Genomic DNA, 22,157 nt, shown 5'->3' with positions numbered 1-22,157 from the left:
TCATTTACATTGAGTGAACGACTTAAAGCCTCTTAATTAAGAAACGCAAGTGAGTTGTGCTCACAAGCCTCATCTTCAGAAGCCCTTCATAAACCAAGAGTGCTGAGTGTAATTTTGCAAGAAGTGGACCTTCTTACAAATACATCCAGGCAGCACATACCCATTGATCGCTCTATCCCTCTATGTTCTGGCATGATGATTATGGGACAAATTCCATGGGTAATTCCTAAGGTCCACACTAATGGAGAGAAACACTGTCAGACAAGCCAATGGTGACAAGAATAAATAATTAGGACACACAGCATGACCTGAATGAACAGGACAAGGTATTCAGCAAACATGGATAAGCTCTGTCTTCACAGGAATCAGCAGTGAAGAGCTCAGCAATGGGCTGATGAGTTAACTAAACCTGGAAATCATGACCAGAAGAGACCTTTGCAACATACTTAGGTCAGGAGGATGGAGCCCTCATCAACAGGATTAGCGCCTTGTAATGGAGACCCCAGGGACCCTTTGTCACCTTCCTCCATATAAGGATATTTAAAAGGCTGCATTCTGAACCTTGCAGGGTGTTCTCATCAGCACCACACCACGCTGACACTCAGATCTTAGACTTCCAGCCACTAAATCTGTTCAAAACAAAGCAAACAAGCAAACAAACAAACAAGCAAACAAACAAAACCAGTCTCTTCAATGATAATGAAACTGTCTATGGTATTTGGTTATAGCATGCAGGACTGACTAAGACAACCTCTGAGGCTATGACATTTGAGCTGGAAATGTTTTAAGAAGAAGCTGAGAGATCTTGACAATGGCCATAGAACACTAAGAGCGGGGAACACCTTGTCACATGCCTCTGGAACTTACAAAATGTCTCTTTGGCAGCTACAAAGGGATGAGACATATGAATGGTCATACTACACAGATGGTCATACTACATAGATCTTTTATGCCCTGGATGCTATAGAAGCCAGTGAAAAAGGTCCTGGTCTAATTTTTAGGGTTTTTTTTTAAGACCATTTCCCTTAAATCCTGAGTAAGTTGGAGAAGTAACTGGGAAACCATGGAGAGGTGCTGCAGTGGTCATGGTGGGAAATACCCATATCCTAGTCAAAGTGTCTGACAGCAGATATGCAAGTAAACGGATGGATCTGAAATAACATTTATAAATAAAACTGACTGAACTGACTGATGAATTCGTGGTTGAAAAGACCAGAGAGCAAGAATCAATATGAGCCTCGCCCAGTGTTTGCGACTGGGCGGCTGATTTTATTAGGTGGAAACAGATCAGGGGAAAAACGTTTTATGGTCATAATAGTTTGGGTTTTGATCTATTCTATTTCAGAGACCATATGTCAAATGGACACGTCAAGTGGAATTTCAAAAAAAGTGTAAACTGGAAATAAATATAAAACCAGGAGTTGTCCATTCTCCCAATGTCAGTGGGCAGAGGCCAGAGAATGCAGAGAAGCACTAAGCCCAGGGGCAAGCCTGCAGAGATGCGGAGGCTAGGAGAGAGGCACTGAAGGCTGCCTGGGATGGCCAAGGGAAAGAAAAGGTCCAAAAGAGATGAAAGAGAGCCCCTGATGTCAGAGAAAAGGCCCCGAAAGAGAATGGATTCTGTGAATATTCTGAGCATTTTTGTGAGATTGGATAAGCATAGGAAAACACCTACTGGATTTTGTATGATTGTTAGCAACACTGAAGGACACAGTTTTAGGAAACAGACTGAACAGAGACTAGACAAGAGTGAGCGACTGTGCTGGAAGATGACATGCTGAAAATAATCCATGCAGATAACAATTTCTGGAAGCTTAGCCATGAACACAGAATCGAACACCAGAGGGGCAGGAGCACCCCTTGGTAGGTAAGAAGTGCTAGCGTTTTCCCCTTTCTCTCAGTTGGAAACTAAAACAGCACGATTTTGCTGGTGGGAATACTCTAGACAGGGCAGCATTGGAAGAGAGAGACCAAGTCCTTGGCAAGACTCTCAATGAAGGTCCAGTTTTCAAGAGCAAAGAAGACTTACAACCAATGGACACCTTGTTGAGACTTGCAATAGAAACAATTTTACATGCAGCTGTAACTGAGAGACAGGCAGATCGAAAGACCAGAGAGAAGGGCAGGAAAGCAATGGGAGACATATTCATTCCTCTGTCGGAAGTTTGGTACTACTTCAAGAACACAACCCCCCCCCTTTGACTTTTCTAAGGAAAGCATCTTCACTAGGGCTCCCCCTGAGTGACCTTGCAGCCAGCACTGCCACTCAGCAGGGGTCAACAAAGGCAGGTCAACAGAGCCATTTTCTACCCTTCCCTACCTGTTGCTGCCACACTGGACAAATGGCAAGAGAGACCAACAGATGAGGGGGTGACATTCTCCTCTCCCACCACTCCCACCTCCAACCCCTTCCACACCCTCCCCTGCTCTTCCTCGACCCTCTTATTTTCATTATCATAAAACATTACTTTCTTTTTCATCTTTTAGTTTTTGAGACATCATCCCACATACTGTCCAGACTAGCCTCAAAGTCCTAGACTCCAGGAATCCTACCTCAGTATCTGATACCTGAGTATCTGATGCCGTAAGTGGTCTCCACCTTGTCTGGCCTCTACAATGTCTTTCTCTTCCATGTTTCAAACTGCTGTGATCCCCTCTGTTCTCAGACATTGCTACCCTCACTCCATGCACGCCAGCACTCTAAATATGCTGACCATATTTTTTTTTGGGGGGGGGTAAGGTCCACACTCATACTCCCACACAGATATCTACTAGGCAAATCCATCTGGGGGTGAAGGGGAGACCTCAAATCTGATGCTTCTGCAACTAAACTCATCACTTCTTATTTGTTTTAAAAACAAAAATCCCAGTTGTTCAATATTTACCAATAAAGAGTCAAATGCTGGGGTGAAAGCCTGCTAATCAGAAAGTACCCAGCTGACTTTCTTACTATTCCACTGATATCCTCACAGGAAAAAAACCTTTCCTCATCTTCTCCCACACTCTCTCAAATACCCTTCAACTCAAAACCCTTCTTTCTCTTTCCTAGGTTTTCTTATGTCCTTTCTCTGTCAACTGGTTGCTTGCTTAGCCTCTTGACCTATCATGGCCTTTATTTAATCCCGTTTACAGGAAGATCTGTGGATTAAAGGTGTGTGCTAAGGCTGAACCACACCACAACAACCTACTGACCATAAACCGAAAACTCTTGGATAAAGGGTGTGCGCTAGGGCTGAGCTACACCACAACCAGTCCACAATCTTGGGGTTCACAGGGTGATCAAACATCCTGCCTCCACCTCGCAAATGCATCTTCAAATCAGATTTATCCTCAAATCACCTTCTTCCAAAAAAAAAAAAACCAATCAGTTTGGCTCAACAGAAGCTTGACATATTGTAAGGGTAACTCTCTGCTACACCCAAAACCCATCCTGCACTAACTCCTGCCAGTTTTATACCTGTAAACTCATCCCACCCAAGCATGTCTCTCTCAGCTCAGATGCAATCATTTCTTAACCTCTATGGTGAGAGCTGCTCAAACTGTCTCTATGTCCCCAACAGTATCAACCCTGAACTACTGATGTTCCCTCCACACTGCAGGCAGCATAAAAGATTCTACTTAAATACTGCAGTGTGCACCTGCAAATCCCTGCTGACTTCCAGCCTGGCTTCCAAGGGCTGTCATTAGCTAGTTCTAACTCTTTTCCCAAGTCATGCTTCTTACTAAGATCTCTTACCTGGGCTTGCGTGCTGCTGCTGTTTCTGTCTAAATGGTTGTTGCCCTGTACCTCACATCTCATGTTTTGCCCTAGATAAGTCCTGAAAGATTCAGTCAGTGCCCACATCTCCCATAAAGCCCTTTATCTGACCAACACACTCTCTCTCCCTCCCTCCTTCCCTCTTCTTCCTCTCTCTCTCTCTCTGGCTGATTTGAGGAGTACACAGGCTGGGAAGGTTTCCAAGGGGTAAATCTATAAGCAGAACCGAAACTTGTCTCACTGGGAACGTAAAAAAGTGAAGGAAGCAAGTTAACCAAGAATTCTTGTTCTTAAAGAGTAAATATAATCTGGCGGTGCTTGGAAGACAGTGGACAGCACCAGGCACACCACACTGTCTTCTAAGGAGGGTGGATCCTGCAAGTATTTGTTTTGCAGATTAGAGAGTACAATTTGGGACCTAGTTCTAGACTGTCTAGAATAATAACGGTGGGGAGGGGACTGCAATTCCCCTCACCTTCTCTGAACTTGGTAGCTATCTCCTCCACAGAAAAGCAAAGAAAGCAGTCCTGCCTCCATGCTAGCTCCTAGCATGTGATCAAATATCCTGGGACCACCTCGAAAACACATCTTCAAATCAGACTCATTCTCAAATCTCCCTCTTTGAAAAACACTCCCATTACCAAACAGACTGCTCTCCATTAGAGTCTGTCTTCACAACCCAACTATAAGGTGATGCTCTGAGGACCAAACCTAGCTTCCTCCTATCTGTGTATTACTTCACAAATGAAAATAGTAGTAGAGGCAGAGAGAGTAAGATGCTCTGTGTCCATACACTAAGGCTGGTTCTGAAATCAGCAGCCCAACTTCAACACGGGCATGAATAACCAACAACTGTGATGCCCCTCACCTCCAGAACAGCTTGGAACCATGCCAGAAGAGAAACTGGACAAACCCTAGAGAAAGGATTTTGTTTTCTTACACCTTGAGTTCCACCACTCCTCCGACCCCACTTTTCTGTTTCATGCATTAAAACTCTGGCTCCCAAACACACTCCATTGAGATAAAGTGCAGCATACCGAAGGGTCTTGGAGACTCTTTTGTATTTATTGGTACATAAAGAAAAAAACTGCTGTATAATGAAGGGAGACAGACCTCATTTGTCAATCCTAGGTGAATCCCTGGAAGATTCGGTGTACCTATGAGAGTTCTAGGTGCTCTCTGAAACAACTCACAAAACTCACTTCTCTTGGCGATCTGGAGCCTCCTTCCCGAAATGTTGGTTTACATCTGAAATTAATCTGCCATTCGAAAAGAAAAGTATGTTATGTTATTGATGAGCATCAGGTTGAATGGAACTACCTGAGACCCCTCCCCCCCGCCAAAAAAAACCCAACCAATAGTAGTAGACATCAAAACTATAAAACCAAGCCCACGAAGAATAAGTCTTTCTAGTATATGCCTACTCCCCCAATGCATCTCATTAGATGATCCACAAAGGTACAGAGTGATTGCACATCTCCAGTCTGTATTCCTGAATTCTCATCAGTGAATCCTAACTTTAAACAAAAAATGTTCTTAGCTCATGAATCTGAAAAACGAAGACCAAAGTCAAAGGTAAAAACTCATGGCAGCTGAACCTAGCCGGCTGAGTTGGGTTGGCCTTTTGTTGTTGTTTCTTTTTTTCAGTAGAGAATATAAACCTAAGTCCTAACTGCTGTGCTTGGTGGATGGGAGGTGTCCCCGTGGCCTCTTTTGCTCTGGTGTAAAGCGAAGTAGAGTGGAGACGAGAAAAAATACATTCTAAGTGTTAGTCATGGCTGTGGGATATATGTTGATGGCAGCTGGAGGTGCTGGTGAAGCTAAGCAAATATTGTACCAAGCTAAAATTGTCCCTCTGTGATTGCCATAGGCAGCATGAGAATAGAGATACCATGCAGCTCAGCATCTCGCCTGGACATGGAGGGAGAATTAGAAATGAAAGCGGCAAGCAGATCTCTATTCAAGTTCTACCCTTCCCCCAGACGGTAAATGAACAGACTACTCAGAATCCACTTCTGGAGACAAGACGCCACCCTTGGGATGCCACGCCCAGCTCAGCCACACTTTTCATGCTGCACTAGCAGAAATGCTGCCCAGGGAGCTCTGCACCAGAGTCTGGGAGCTGCTTCTGCCTGGCTTGGCTAGCTCTCCCTTAGAGCTTCTTTAGGAAGATGTGAACTCACTGAGAGAAACATATGGAAGCTACAATCTTCGAAGGCTTTTTGCAATCTTTCCTTTTTCCTTTAAAGAAACATCTTGTGGAAGGAGAGAGAATTGGTGCAGGCTGAACTTTCCCAAAGTTCAAGGCAACATAATATCAAATCAAACGACAATGATGAATGACCTTTATATATTGTCTTTTCATTGTTATTCTGGTTAGTCATACTGAACTCACAATTTTTGTTTTTGTTTTTTTAAAACGTTAGACATGGACACCAGATCTTGGCAAGTAACTGAAGTCAACACATTCGTCAGCAGGTGGCACTCTCTCTCTTACCTTCTCTAGTTGCTCAATGCAGGCTGTGTGGACCACGATTTTGCAGACTGCACACTTCCTCCTGAGAGCGGATTTCTAAAACATTCAATTCAAAATACAGGAGAGAAATGTTAGAAGCTGTTCTGGAGACTTCCCTGGTATGAACAGGAAACTCCTTAAATCAGGCAAAATTGTAAATACTTCTGTTACTAAGCAAACTGTAAGCCCCTAAACATGTCAGGGTAACTACCTACCTGCATACCAGCTGTGTTCTAGACTGCTTCTTCTCAATATAACAATAACACTTGTTAAAAAGAGGGCTTATAACATAAATCAAGGTCTGTATTCTGTTACACCAGTTTTAAGTGTTACACTTGAACAACGAAAGCACTGTCCTCAAGTTTTCTAACTTTTTCACACATTTATTTACATTCCAAATTCACTCTTGAGGGACAGAGTCAGTATTCTTACATCTTACCTTACATCAAGCACTCTAAACTTACTCTCAGAGGCTGCATCTCAATGGCTGGTCGCTTTAAGCTTCTGTTCTAGGCACCATCTATTCTGAGCTATTTGGGTTTCTACCCAAATCTTCAGGAGCAAGATTACAAATCTAGATTCACATCCAGGAAACAACAATAAACCACGAGCAACAAGGACAGCATGGGTCACTGGTAAGCATACAGGTCTTGCTCTATGCCCTAATGGACACATCACAGATGGCTGTAAAGGTCAGTTAACTTTTACAGCCTTATGAAGTAGGGATAGCCCTTATCTATCCCTGCTTCACAGGTGAGAAAACCCACACGCAGCCAGTGACCAGTCCAAGGTCTGCCAATTAGGGCACAGCACACCCAATGTGTCTGGCTCCTAAGCATCATAAAATTTAGCCTTGATGCTCTTTGGCACAAGTTTAAATTCATGGTGAAAAGCTTTCTGAGGTCTATCCTATCTCCAACGCTTAAAACCTGAGCATGGTGCAGGGAGAGAGATGACTGTGCGAGCTCCCGATGTCACTCCTGCCAGCATCGCTTGGGATCTGCACAGACCAGGCCTGAGAAAGAGCTGCCTGCCTGAATAATTCTGGTTGATGGTAGTAACCAGCACAGCAGCACATGTACCATGCAGCATGTAAGGATCTTAAACTTTCTAAATACTGTAAACATTCACTTTCTTCAACAGACTCTTCTTCAAACCAGTGCTTCCTTCCCTCAGGTATTGGAATCGGAATCACATAACTAACAAATCATTTAATGGGTTAGCTGTTATTTTCCATACTAAGACACAGCTGTTTTGAACCTAGCACTACACATCTACATACATGCATATACATATATACATATATATATGTATATGTATGTATATACATATATATGTGTATATATGTATATATATGTATGTAGATATATATGTATGTATGTAGATGTGTAGTGCTATATACATATATAGAATTTAATAAACTAAATATTACCTGAGACACCTAACAAATTTTGAGCACAAAAACTCATAGTATCAAAAGATTACCAAAGAAGGCAGATGGGAAAAGTTGGGAGTGCTAAGCCTTTTGTCAGTGTAGACTGCTGGCAACCTGTGACTAATGGCTGGCATCCCTGAAGAAGGACAGTGGAGCCCAGTGGAGCAGACAGGGGAGGAGCACACCTAACATTCCTGTGGAGGCAGGGCCCTAGAGGACAGACAGCCCTGGGGATGCTGCGGTAGACAGAAGGAAAGAAACTGTCTCCTTTTATTTCCTCTATGGACTCATCATCCAATCCTGTACATCTGTCTCTGTGGACACCATTGATAATGGAGTCAGCAGCTACCACTCAAGTGCATAGAACATGGCAGCAATGACACTTGTGTGTTTGTGAACTCTTAATGTGTGACCCCTTCTTAGCTTTGGTCTTCCTAACGTGATGTAGAACAATAAGTATGTTTGGCAATCAACTATATTTTCAAACAACAAAAGATAAGGAAAACTAAGACACTTAAGGATATTGTTCCAAGTGTCTTCCTCTATAACAACAACAAAACAGAAGGAGTGCTAGGGAGGAAGAGGATGAAGAAGGGGAGGAGAATACAAACAACCATGCGGGGAAGAATATGAAACTGAAGAATCATAGCAATAGCAGTAGTCATAAAACAGTAGCAGCAATAATAAAATTTGACTGCAAATTTTCATAACTAGAATGCTCGCAAACAAATAGCCATTGCTCTCCTCTTTCCTATCAGTATCCTGGTCAGATATCTGCATGAGCATCACCTGCAGAAAGTACACGTGACAGTTGAGTCATGTCCCTAACGAGAGTTACCATGAAGCTAAGGAAACCGGAGTTGATAATTGTTCAGGTCCCACCACCTACCCCATCCCTAACAGATTACACCACACACATGCCGGGCAACGCTACTCAAAATAGGCAAACATTTAGGATGAATTTCCAGCACCACAGTGCCTGGAAAGCATCCTCATGAATGAGCCCTGTCTCCATATGCCACTTGCTTAGGGTCCTCTTATTGAGTCGACAGAGCGTCAGGAATTCTAAGAAGGCATTGTGCATTACAGGAAATTACCAGACTCCGGAGTCATTGAATTTGGACTACTTTCTCATTATCTGCCTTGAACCCAAGAAATATTACAACTGTGCCTCCTCAGCTTTTAAGATAAGCCTGAAATGAACGCAGAGATACCAGGCATGGTTGAGGCTTCTTAAGTGAAAGCTAGCATCTCACGGTCAAAAGAAAGAAATCTGAGTTTGATCTCTGGCTCTTGGTGGTGACATGACTACCTGGTCTGTTTGGGAGATAAAACACTGAATATTTTTGTCTCCTCTGTTAAGAGTTACTCCAACCAGGCCTGTCAATCATGTGGCCATGAGTCCACCTCTCAGGAAAACAGATTCATCTGAAGACATGTTAAGGAGATGGGAGGAATAATTATTCCTTTAGTGAGATAATATACCTCTCAGAAGCCCCTCCTCCTACACGACTGCTTACCACATGAGGTACTACTTAGTCTGCAGAATTCCCTGCGTTCTTGAGCTGTAACTTTTTCTTTACTTTCTGTCCAGAGGCAAAAATATGCCTTCCCTAACACTCTAGGTTTGCTTTTTCTAAAGTTTCACATCCCTTCTACCATGCAATCGCTTGTCGACCTCTATTGCAAAACAGGCTGGTTTTCTTAGATTTTCTTCTCTCCCTCTTCTCCACCTTCCTCCTCCAGGCAGCTGTCAAGGTTTAAACTTGTTTGACCTGTTGTTCATTCTCATAAATTCCAATAAAATTGTCCTCTGGCTTTCTTCCAATTCCATTTCTAAATTCTTTTATTAATGAGACTAGTAGCCCATACAAAGAAACCCCTATTTCTCCAGCAATATGTGGGTGAGAGGAAGAAGACCACTAGCTAGACCCTGAAAAGTTGTGTATACGCACTGAAACAACAATACACACCTCCTCCTCTCCTTGATTTTCAGGTCAGAATGTTGAGTCAGAATCATTTCTAGAACAAGGGATCCTGGCTCACAAGTGAATAAGGACCACAGGGTTAATTCATATCCTCAGCATTCTGGATTGTACAAATACACGACCATCATTCACCTCGATTAATTCAAGCATGAAAGCCTATGGATGATAACATATGAAATAAAGTGTTAAAGTCCTAAAGTGGATTTTATGTAAATAATAGTGAATTTTAAAAGACCTTCTAAAAATACACAACATGCGTCTGAGTTTTAATTCAGAATACCCATACATATTATAATCTGGACTCTCATTCATGACCAGTGCATAGTTTATTGTACTACAAAGGCAAGTCCCTTTGCCTCACCCTCTGGCCTCATCCCTATAAACCACTGCTCAGATGCAGCTTCCTCGAGGACAGCTTCTAAATAGCTTTCATTCTGGAAAGTCAGGTAATTGATGTTTGCAGCCCTGGTGTTTGCTCTTCATTATCATCTTAATGGGATTTGGAATAAGCCTGGGATATGCACCTTTGGGTGTGTCTGTGAGAATCATTACAGACAGGATGAACTGATGATGTAGGATCAGCAGTGGGCAGCACCTTGCTTGGACAAACTGAGGCAAAAGCAGAGTTACCCAACTTTCCTCCCACCCACCTGCCTGCCTGCATCTCTTTCTTCCTGAATAAACCTGTCCTGAGCTGCTGCCACCATTCTCTTTTGATTTCAGATTCCTTCCAAATCTAGGTTAAGTTCTCAGTGACAGCCCAAGGTCTCTTCCACAGCGGTAAATACAAAAAAAACCATGGTTTCATTGCCTCCGTTGGCAGTAGCTGTTTCAGTGAGTGAGTCCAACATGCTAACTGGTGACTTCTTGGTTTATGTGTTAGACTTTTCCGGACAAATACCTGAGAGAAACAGTCTAAAGGAGGAAAAATGTATGCTGTTGGTTCACAGCTTCAGGGCTCTCTTTTCGTGGTCCCATTTGTTGAGGCAGAGGCTCATGGTGGAGAGGCTTGCTGGAGCAGAGCTGCTCACCTCACAGCATCCCAGAAGCAGAGAGAGAGGGGGAGAGGGGGAGGGGAGGGAGAGGGGGAGGGGAAGGGAGAGGGGGGAGAAGAAGGGGGAGAGGGGGAGAGGGAGAGAGGGAGAGAGGCGGAGGGGAAGGGGAGAGAGGGAGAGGGGGAGAGGGAGGAGGAGAAGGAGGAGGAAGAGGAGAAGGAGGAGGAAGAGGAGGAAGAGGAAGAAGAGGAGGAAGAGGAGGAAGAGGAGGAAGAGGAGGAAGAGGAGGAGGAGACAGGATCTACCCTTTAAAGGCACCGCCCCTAAACCCTGCTTCCTCCAGCTGACTGAGCCATAACTGCTAGCAGCCCATTCAGGAAGCACTATCATATATAACCCAACTCCTCAAAAACACCTGAAAAGCATGCAACACGGGAGCCTTCCGCAGAATGCTTCAGATCCAGCCACAGCACAGTGTGTCAGGAGGCTGGGGTCTGAGTTGTTAAAACTCATTCAATACAGCTGAATACCATAACCTGCAAGTGTGTGGGGGCAGGTGTCCTAGCTGCTTTAACAGTGCTAACATAACTGCGAGAGCAAGTGTGTGGTTTAGAGCCTGTGTATCTCACTTTGGTCTGATGAAACCCTATCAGCACTTAGCTAAACAATGATGCTGGGCTTTAGGGTAGGGTTGGGGCCATGACAGACTGAAGACACATGTCCAGTGCTGGCTGGACACTCCATCTGTTCCCATGCAGGAAGCTCTGTTGCATAACTGCTCACCAAACCGCAGCTCTCGTCAAGACAGGAATCAAACGGCATGAACCTCTGCAGCTGGGGCTTCCAGGTCAGAAGGATTAGAACCAGACTCTGGTGCATGGATGAAGCTTTCTCAGAACAAGACAATGGTGCATGTGTACCACTGTCTCATAGAGGGTTTAGTTGTAACCCTATCCCACCTAACCATGTGTCTTGGCTATAACTCCCTTGTCTGTATACAGAAACACCGCCAACACCCCCCCCCCCCCCAAAAAAGGTTGCTTTTCCCTTCTTTGAGTAAGAGACAGGATTTCTGGTAAGTTACAATGAATATCAGCTGGTAAATCGTAGTGGTTTGTGGGAAGAAAGAGAAAGAAGGGAAGGGGCAGAGAGAAGAAAATGGGGACAGGAAATAAAGAATGGAAGAGGGAAAGGGTAGGAAGGAGAGCATGCAAACACAAAGCAGAGCTGAAAAGAAGAGAGGAGGGGTGAGTGGAAGTGAAATGTGAAGTAACAGAACATGGCTCAGGGATTTGGTGACTCTGTTTGATAGGCCTAGGGTTTATGAATGAGTTGGCACCTTCTTCCTGCCCAAGATAACTGAAATAAAATGTTTACAACTCTCGACAATCTAAGTTTGAACTCAAGAAGTGTCACGAGATGAGACTAGCTGCCCAATTTCCGGTAAGGCAGATACCCAGGCCTTATTTCTCCTTAACAGTGGAGCATGTTATGCTGCAGACTGCTCACTGACTACAGGCTTACTGGGGTCTTAAGAACTAACTCCACCTGCCCTTGCCCATCTCCACCACAAGGGGACAGGGCAGATGAAGAGCCTTCATGGCAACTCTTTCCCTGCCTCAGCAGGATCAGGGGTCCCAGTCACCAGCCTCCTCTGGTGGTTCCCAGCACACCTAAACAGATATACAATGCAGAAATAGCTACTGCTACTGATCCCTGCTTGTGAGGATGTGAAGAGGCTTCAGTGAGAAAGAGGTGCTGGGCCAGGGAAAGAGCTCCAGACAGGAAACCATAGTGCCAGGAGCCAGGAGAGGTATTTAAGACATTATCAGGATCTATCGGGCCTGGCCTGAGAAAGAGAAGTTAAGGAGGCTGCTGGTGGTGCCAGGGGGGAGGAAGGAGGAAGTCCATGTCAGGAGAGATTTGCCTACCAGATGCCTGGTCCCCTTGGCCTTCCTGGACCGGAAACTGAGAGAGTGCCAGGAACCAAAGGGAAAACAGTAACGCAGCCAAGCAGCTCAAGTGGTCCCCATGCCCCGCCCCGCAGACCCCAAAGCCTAACAGTGGCAGCCTGGTGGGAGGGTGGCGATGAGAGCTCATACTCCCACAAGGCTGGCATGATCCTCTTTTCCTCTTCTGACAGAGGCTAAAGGAGGATTAATAAAGCTGTAAGAATGTCAGGACTGTGGTAGCCCTTAGGAGAAAACAGCATCTCTCTGCCATGTGAACAGAACTTTGTTGCTGTATAATTCAGGGTAAATGAACACAACAATATTTTTTATTTATTTTAAAGTCTAATTAGAAGAAATGACAAGCATCCTTGGCAGGCCCTGCTTCTCTGGGAAGCCTGGAATGCAATCTGCAAATTGGCGTTAGGAACAATGAGGACTGACATTATCTCAAAATCCCATTTCTGTGGCTTCAGAGCCCAAGATGGACTTCCACCATCCTTTCCTTTGTGGTGTCTCTTCTTTTCTAGTCACATAACACAGAACATTTTAGAAAAGCCAGGAGGGTGTCGGTTGCAATTCCTGCACACTCTTATGAGAGGGGCACAGGCCATCACCAAGCCTTTGTGTGACAACAGGACCTCATGACCTTAGATAAAAGAGCATATGTCCGCATGAGTCTGTGACTCATATAGCAACTCAGGTTGCCCTAGAAGTTTGGCTGCAGGAGACTGGTACTAAGTTAGAAGTTGCTAGCACTCATCCTGAGTCATGCTGGTCATGCTAAGGAAGAGGCCTTCATCCATCATCACTGTGAACAGCAACCCTATTGGGCAGTGTCCGATGGAGGGAGGCTATGAAGGTAATGTCCCTCAGAGACAGCTCTACCAAATACCATAGATGCTAAATGATACCCAAAATTCCTCAGAATATCCAGGAGAAAGGGCAACATGGACAACTGGATAGTAGGAAGAGAATTAGACAGGTGTGCCAAGTCCCTCAGGCCATGTATTAATATATAAAGATGTACCTGTATCCCTCTGTGCCAGTTATTGGCAGCCAGGATGATCTGATGTGTACTACAGAATTAAATTCTCCATGTGGCTATAACAACCTGTTGAGTACCAACCTTTCCAAACAGATCACCACCACAGTGAAAGGACTATAGAAGCTATAAAGAGAAAGGAACCGAAAAGCTGGTAATACACTGGGGAAGAACTTCAGATATAGTGTCATAGAATATGGCAGAGTTAAAGAAACGGTTCAGATAATAAAACAGTCGCACGGAAAAGAAAAGGGGCTCAGAGACTGATTCTGTGAGAAAGATCCAAAAACATAGTGAAGTCTTGACTTCAGTCTTAAAAGATAGACATTTGGAAACTTCAATACAGTCCAGTAAGGGAAGACCTCAAACCTTGTTTAAGAGACACTGTTGTCTACTAAGCCAATTTTAGTATTGTGTTGGGCACAGAGTTGTCTGGGCTCACAGGTGACCATTTTCATGTTATCAGAGGCAAGGTTTAGTGGCTAGGTGTGAGGTGGGGGGGGGGGGGGCGTGGAGTAACCCAGGTGTGGGGAAGGGCAGTGGAAAGAGAGGCTCAGAGGCACAAGGACATAAGGATGTTTGAGGAATGGCCAGGGTGCCAGTGTTGGGTATCAAAGCATGTTCAGTGGCCATGAGTCCAAGGATCAACAGCTAACCAGACTGTATGGGTTATTAGGTTATAGTTAAGATGTTGTCTTTATTTCTTCACGAGAATAAGCTACCAGGACTGCAGTGAGGAGCTAATATAGAGTGATAGGAATGGAAGAGAAAGGCAAAGCAGGGACCAAGCATGACTGCACTGGTCAAACTGTCACTGTGACAAAATACTTGAGATAAATCAACTTAATAAACAAGAAGGTTTCTCTTGACTTATGATTTCAAACTTTTCAGTCTTCAGGCCTTTGGCCCTGCTGCTTTGGGCCACAGTGTATTATCACAGGTATATGTGGCAAAGGAGAAAGCTGGGAAACAGCAGACATGGAGGGACCAGGACTGTTCAGAGGCAGGTCCCCAGAGACTCACCCTCCTTCCATTAGAACCAGCTCCAAAAGGCTGTACTGCCTCCCTGTACAGCCGCATGCTGGGATTCCAAATCTTTAACACAAGCTATAGGAGGGAATGTTAGACCCAAACCACTATGGTGACTGAGAACGGCTCTTTCCAGTCCACCCCAGGTCTCTGCCAAGGATGGCTCTAACCTCTCACACTCTGGCCCTGTTTCTCAATAGAACAACCTATAGTCCACAATGGCCTCAGCCCACTCCTTGGTCAGCTCTGTTATGCAATACACCTGGTTGACTGCACATTTAACAGTTTCCTCCTGGGCTCTGGTTGACGTGCTATAATAAAATCCATTTAATATGCACTTTCAGCCCTGTGTTTCGTTCTGAGGAACATCGGCCAAAACATTCTGCTTGTGAAGAATCCTTGTGTTCCCAGAGGCACATCTGCTGGGTAGCCTCAGAAATTTTGAGCTAAGCCAGGACTCCTACCTGAGCTGATGCACGGAAGGACAAACTGCACAGCCTCCTAAGAGATCCATGGAAAGAATAAAGAAACGCACCTTCCCAACATTGTTTGGACACAAATAAAAAGGGCATCATTCCTGTGGCAGCCAGTATATCTCATGGTTCTCAACGGAAAAAAAAAAAAAAAACCAACAGCCCACATCTTAGAAGAGAAAGACAAGGGAGGCAGTGGGTTTTGTGAGCTAGCTGACTGTAACAATAGATAGGGGGTACTTTTCTTCTTCCTAGGAAGTAACTAACCAGGCCTCACCCAGAAAGCAATTTGGTAAGAACCAGATTCTTGATGGTAGGTTAGAAAGAGCAGCATCCAATCCTGTCTTCCCCCATATCAGGAGAAGCTACCACCAGAACAGTGGAGGGTTCTCCTTTGGGATGGAGAAACACGAATGTGTAGCTCAAAAGCTTGTTTTTATATTGCAACTGTCACTCTTTGAAACTGGTTTATGTTGGCATATTAAATATTTTTTAATAGTGAAAGAGTTATAAGTACATTCACAGAGTGAAGAATATTTTGTCTGGTAACAGGCCTTATATATACACCATGTGTTGTCCTATAATGTGCTGCATCCTATACCACTTGTTTGCATAAGCACATTCTTTGGTGTTTATGCAATAATGAACTTGCCGAATGATTCTTTTTTTTTTCTTCAGAGAATATCCCTAACATTAAATAGGACAAGACTGTCCTTCCTCGAGAGACTTCAGTAGAGAGTTACCACATGAGTCCCAGAACTCCTTATTGTGGAATGCAGTTGAGTGAGTATGGCATACCGCCGCCCCTTTTGTCACCCCTACCTAAAAATTAGTTCTAGTTCTTGAGACATAAAACAAATGGGGACTTGAGAGTGTGCCTTGTGAAAAGTGTGGAGAACGGGCCTGTAACTGCGCATGAGCTGTCACAGGCAAACAAGGTGGTATCAACACTCGGATGGGTCTGAGATGGAGATGGAGATGCTACCCTGTGGCTTTCTGTTCCCCTTCACTGACTGGTCCTGGGTGTCTGTCCTTCCCAGTCCCCCTGCATAGCTGTGACACAAGGAAAACGATTTCAGCCCAGTGACTCAAAGAAATTCCCAGCGTTGTATTAATATTTGTATTGCCTCTGTCTACCTCTCGTTTTACTCAAGACCATACATCTCATCGTATTTCATGGCCACTGTTACTGTTTGTCTCTGGTGCTGTTGCTCTCTGCTCTTGTCTCCTCTGTAGCCTTGGACCGGTCGGTCGGTCTTTTCTTTCTTTTTCCATGCTTGCTTCTCTATGCATCTATGGGCAGTCACTAATTAAAAATTTTATCACAGGCAAGCGTTCGCTGTCACCACTGCTCACACGGGTCTTCTATGTCAGAGCTGTATGCTCTACTGAAGGCTTGATTTATATTACGGAGCAAAGCTGTCACATGGCTTAGAGGGAATTGAACGAATTGATAATATATGTACAAAATTGTGTTTACACACACATATATGATTACAATTTGCAGACACCAATAAGTAGGACTGACAGAGGCCACAAACACACACACACACACACACACACACACACACATTGAGAGATGTACCAATGTAAAGGTATGAAGATAAAAACTGGGGGGGGGTAGTTTGTTACTATGTCATTTAGCAAAATAATACTAGGACCTATGACTTAGCCGGCTACCATTTTCCCCTAGTTAATGGTACCAGACATGGGTTCCACTTAGATGGTGAACCCATGCTTAACCCATGGTTAAGCACATAGATATAACTGATCATGGCTGTATGTATTACAGAAGTCATAAGATTGAGAAGTTAATGGGAAATAGTTTCCTGAGGTCATCTCACTGGCTTTCTCACCTTCCAGGGTAGTAGGTCATGGGCACAACAGAGACTTTAATACCAACTAAAAATATATAACTTAAACTGGAATCCTTGAATGTGTAAAGCATCATTTATGCCATTTTCCTTGTTACACAGTTATCAGCTTACTTTGTAGAAATAGAATTATTTTATGAAGTTCACAGATGAATGTTTCCAACCCCTATTTAGAGGTATTTGCTTTAATGTATATTACCATGTCTACTAAAGAAAAATAAAAACATGTCAATCCAGGCAGTGGTGATGCATGCCTTTAATCCCAGCACTTGGGAGGCAGAGGCACTCGGATCTCTTAAGAACAAGGCCAGCCTGGTCTACATAGTGAGTTCTAGAACAACTAGGGGATACACAATCTTAAAAGCCAGGTGTAGTGCTACATGTTTCTCTCCAGAACTTCCTGAGAGACAAGCTGATCCTGGGACCCCACTGGTCAGCCAGTATAGATAAAATGGCAAGCATCAGGCACAGTAGGAGACTCTAGGAGACTATCTTAAAATTACGGCAGAAGCTAAAAAAGCAGTAGAGGAAGACGCCCCATGTTGACCTACAGCCTCCACACATGCAACTGTGCTCAAGCACACACATGAATTCCTCCCCCACATACACACACAGAAACAACTTCAGAGGCAGCTAACACATTTCAGTAACAGCAGATCCAAACAATATAATAAAATTGAGTGTCTCGGAGCAACAGAAGTATTTTTTAATTATTTTATTTAATATTCATGTCTATAATGCGTTTGAATCAAATCCACCCCAATTCCCTCCCCTTCAATTCCTCCTCTGTCTCTCCGACACTCTATCACTCCTAATTTCATATTATTTCTTAAAAACAGAAAATCTGAGTCCACTTAGCACTGAATGTATGTGCACGTTACAGGACCATCTATTGGATCCTGGCGAGCCTCTCCAAGACCGTATCTCTGAAGAAAATGAACTCTATCTCTCCCAAGCAGCCATCACTTGTCAACAGCTGCCAAAGTGTCCCATAATCCTGCCTCTCCTCAAAGAAGCAGCAGCTTTGAGCTTCCAAAGACCATAGGGCTTCCTGAGTCCCTCTCCTCATCCATGCTGGGAATTTGGTTGGCTTGATCTTGTACAAGTCATATTCACACAGCCCCAGCCACTGTGACTTCATGGGTCACTGAGTTGCCATGTCCAACAAATACCAGTTTACTACAGGTGTCTTACTTCCTCTGTCCTTTACAATCTTTCCTCTCCCTCTACAATGCTCTCTGAGCTGTGGTAGGAACAGATGCGATATAGATGTCCCCTTTAGAGACATGTACCCTACAGTCTCTTATTCTCTGCATGTTGACTAGCTGTGGATCTCTGTGTTAATCACCATCTAAGTGGAACTCAGGTCTGGTACCATTAACTTGGGGAAGATGGTAGCTGGCTAAGTCATAGGTCCTAGTATTATTATTTTGCTAAATGACAGTAACAAACTGCCCCACCCCCCACATTTTTATCTTCATACCTTTACACTGGCACATCTCTCAAACTCCATCAAAGAAGTTTATTTTTGCCATTGATGATGTTGTTAAAACAGAAACTCATGTTGTACTACTGTTCTGGGCCATTGGCATTAAGAAACTCTGACAAAGGGGGAAAGCAACTCTACACACTGTACTCAGGCATTGCCTGGGTGACTTGCAGACACACACTAAGTTAGAGACAAGTTCTCTTTATCATTAAGGAAAAGGGTTACATAATATCAAACACTAAGAGAACTGCTTCATGTAAACTCAAAGCCACATACAAATACAATGGTAGCCTCAATCTAAAGTTGTCATTGCAGATGGCAGTTACTCAGAGGCTTAAACTGGCATGCACATACACACAGACACACGCACATGGACACACATTGTGGTTAACATACGCGCTTAATAGAAGATAAAATAGCTGCACCAATAAACAAGAAGAAAAGGTTCGAAGCTATGAGGGATGTGGTCTGTCCTTTTGTTTTTCAGTGCCTGAGAACTGTCTCCGGTGACCACCCTGCAGGGTTGTTGATATGGATCAGAGACAAGCAGGAGCCCTAGGAAAATGGCAAAGCATGGGGTCATCCATCAAATGATTTTTCCGCTGAACACTGAGATCCCATGAGATGCTGAAGGGCCAACAATGAGTCCCATATTCCTCCCTCCCCTCCAAAGCAGCAGCAGCTGTGAGCTTCCTAAGACGGATGGTGTTTAGTGTTCTCTGTATGAACAGGACCATTTATGCAAACAACACCCCCTTTTATTTTTGCATGTGACTTTAGTGCCCTCTGGAATATGATTTGGAAGGGAAATGGACTGTGCAAATGGACAGTGGGAATAACGATCCAGGTCACCTAAGTGTCTAACTCTCAATGATGCCCAGACTTCACACCCTACTTAGCCTCTAACAGCCTCTCCCGTGTGACATAGTCTGATCAGTAGTATATGTGGGGAGCTCTTCTGTACAAATAACAATCGCAGCACTCACCAGGAGAGCTGTGACAGTGACAATGTCTAACAGTCACTGCAGATGGACCACCCCTGTGCTATTCACAGGTGATCTCATTGAATTCTCCACCCTTCAACCACCAGACACACAAAGAACAATGTCACTTCCCTTCATGGGAGACTCCACTTCCTTTTTCCACACATGCCTACTGCCAGAGGTAATAAGCAGTAGAGAGTCTGACTATAACAGTCTTTCTGTCAACCACTGTTGCTTCTGGCTCTGCACCGAGTCACCTTGATTCATTAGACCCTCAGTATCCTGATAGAGGAGCGGTAGCCTCTGATAGACAGCAGCCTTGGCGGTCCCTGGCTGAATCAGCTTCAGACTGGCACCCAAACAATTCTGAAAGCTGGCTTTGTTTCCTGGACACTCCTGCCATACAAACACATGACTCGAGCTAACAGCCTGCACCCACTGCAGCCGAGCTGCCTGCCATCTGTGTGTGGATCATCAATCTGCCATGCCGGACACCCCAATCTTTGTCTGTCGATCCCAGATCAGATCACATGCAGATGAGGCTTTCTTTGGTCCTGGTATAGTCTGGGTGCCTCAGGGGTGAACACCTGCCAGACCTGAATAAATAGCTAGCAGGATGGTCCCCGGCAGCCACGAGTCTACCATTCTTCCTACTGTTAACATACAGGAACAGAAACAGAGTAGGAGCATTCATCTTCTGGAGGATGACAGGCAGCACTGGGTTCATGGTCATTCATTCTCATTCTCTCTCTCTTTCCACCTCTCTCTCTCTCTCTCTCTCTCTCTCTCTCTCTCGCGTGCGTGCGTGCGTGCATGCGTGTGTGTGTGTGTGTGTGTGTGTATGTGTGTGTGTGTGTATTGTGCACATTTGGAGGCCAGACTCAAACCTCATGTATCGTTACTCAGAAGTCATCCATCTTGGTTTCTGAGCCTCAGGTCTTGCACTGAGACCCAGGGCTCAGTGATTGGGAGAGACTGACAGGACAGCAACCTGCAGGAATCTGCCTGTCTCTAACCATCCCGCCCCTTGCTAACATTACAAGCACATGTACCACATCCGTTTTTTTTACATGAGTTCTAAGGATTAGACTCAGGTCCTCCTGCTTGTAAGGCCATCCTTCTACCAACAGAGATATCACCCCAGACTCTCGTTGTATATTTTAATCACCAGAAATAGTTTTCTTCATATATGCCAGATGGTGGCTGCCCTTGCAGGCTTCTTCCAAGATTATTCAAAGAACTCAAGGCCATCCCTGTGGACAGATGTCATACTAACCCATGTCTGAAGTGATGAGGCTTCTGACACTCCCCCAAAAAGACACCTTCTATGAGATGTGTTCCATAATGGGAGACTTTGATTTGTCACATATGGTTGGTCCTACCTGTGACCTAGTGAAAAAATAAAGATCACACATAGAAGCAAAATGAAGGCATCACAGCCCCAGGGGGAGGTCAACACACACTCCTCCTAAACAGTAGACCTTGTTTAAAAAAAAAAAAAAAAAACAATGTCTGACAAAATACTTATCTTATTCCAGTTAATGGCCCAGAGTTAAGAGTAGAAATGGCAGGGGAAGAGGGAGGCCACAGACATTTGTTAATTGACTGTCATTTCATGACTCTCGCCATATAGGCAGCCACCACTGTTTCAAAGAGGAAGCCAAGACTCAGAGAAGCCAGGCAGGTCTTGGGTTTCTATCCAGTTCTTCTGGCACATAGATCCGAGTGTCGCCATCTCCCAGCCAATCTCGTGTCACACAGCCTCCCAACGCAGTACATCCGCCTCCCCCATAAGACTGCATTTGTCACATTACAAGCAACAATGAAGACAGCTGAGAATGGCTTATCCCTTTCCACCAAATCTTACACATTAGAGAAGAACAAAGGAAGAAAAACAGCAGCCATTAGCCACCCCACAGGAGCAAGGTGGCATACACGTCTAAAATTGGAAAAGACGTATCTGGTAAGAGGGTTTTGAAGTCTGACAGTTCCTTCCCCTTCTCACTCAACCTACGCATGCTCAGTCACCTAACCATCTACCTCCTCTGTCCCTGAAGCTCACAGCTGCCTGCCTATCTCCCTACTCTCTCCAAACCACAGCCCCGCTCCACCTAGATCCTCAAGATTGCCGAAATCTTTGCTCTTAATGAGCACCAGTGAGCCTGTGTGGTAGAGGCGGTGTCGAGCTGGCTAGACAAGCTAACACGGCTCACAAGATGGCTGTGCTGTTCATTTTCAAGCGATGCTCTGAGTGCTATAACCTGGGGGGGGCGGGGGGGGAGGGACCACACAAATGTTTGCTCTTAGAATCATAAAGGTAAGAGTACAAAAATAATCAAGGTGTCAACACAGGTGAAGGCCCTTCTAAAGAGGAAGCATCTGTGCTTCTAAGCTTCTGCCAGCAGGTCATGGGCCTCATTTATTCTGGGGTTGATGATGCATCAGTCCAGCCTCTGTCTGGACTCCAGCATCAGTTACATACCCGCCCCCCCCCCCCCGTGTGTGTGTGTGTGTGTGTGTGTGTGTGTGTGTGTGTGTGTGTGCTCTTATAGGATTACTTCATACCCTCCTTTAGTATGAACCTATTCTAATGGACTTTTCTCTAGTATCACATAATTCCCAAAT

General features: G+C 44.6%; 1 protein-coding gene across 4 annotated transcripts in view; it reads right to left on the bottom strand.

Moving 5' to 3' along the window:
• Positions 1-22,157, bottom strand: part of Dgki (diacylglycerol kinase iota) — a 423,756-nt gene that overhangs the window by 229,521 nt on the left and 172,078 nt on the right. For all 4 annotated transcript variants that reach the window (XM_034519548.2, XM_034519550.2, XM_076913542.1 and 1 more), the window contains exons 4-5: positions 6,255-6,329; positions 4,960-5,016 (exon numbers count right to left, since the gene is read on the bottom strand). In XM_034519548.2, coding sequence (XP_034375439.1) covers positions 4,960-5,016; positions 6,255-6,329 — 132 coding nt within the window. The remainder of the gene's footprint in view (positions 1-4,959; positions 5,017-6,254; positions 6,330-22,157) is intronic.

The sequence above is a fragment of the Arvicanthis niloticus genome, chromosome 15, assembly GCF_011762505.2.
Source record: "Arvicanthis niloticus isolate mArvNil1 chromosome 15, mArvNil1.pat.X, whole genome shotgun sequence".
In the NCBI taxonomy this organism is placed as follows: domain Eukaryota; kingdom Metazoa; phylum Chordata; class Mammalia; order Rodentia; family Muridae; genus Arvicanthis; species Arvicanthis niloticus.
The sequence above is the reverse complement of the archived record's forward strand: the minus strand, read 5'-3'. Positions and strand labels throughout refer to the sequence as shown.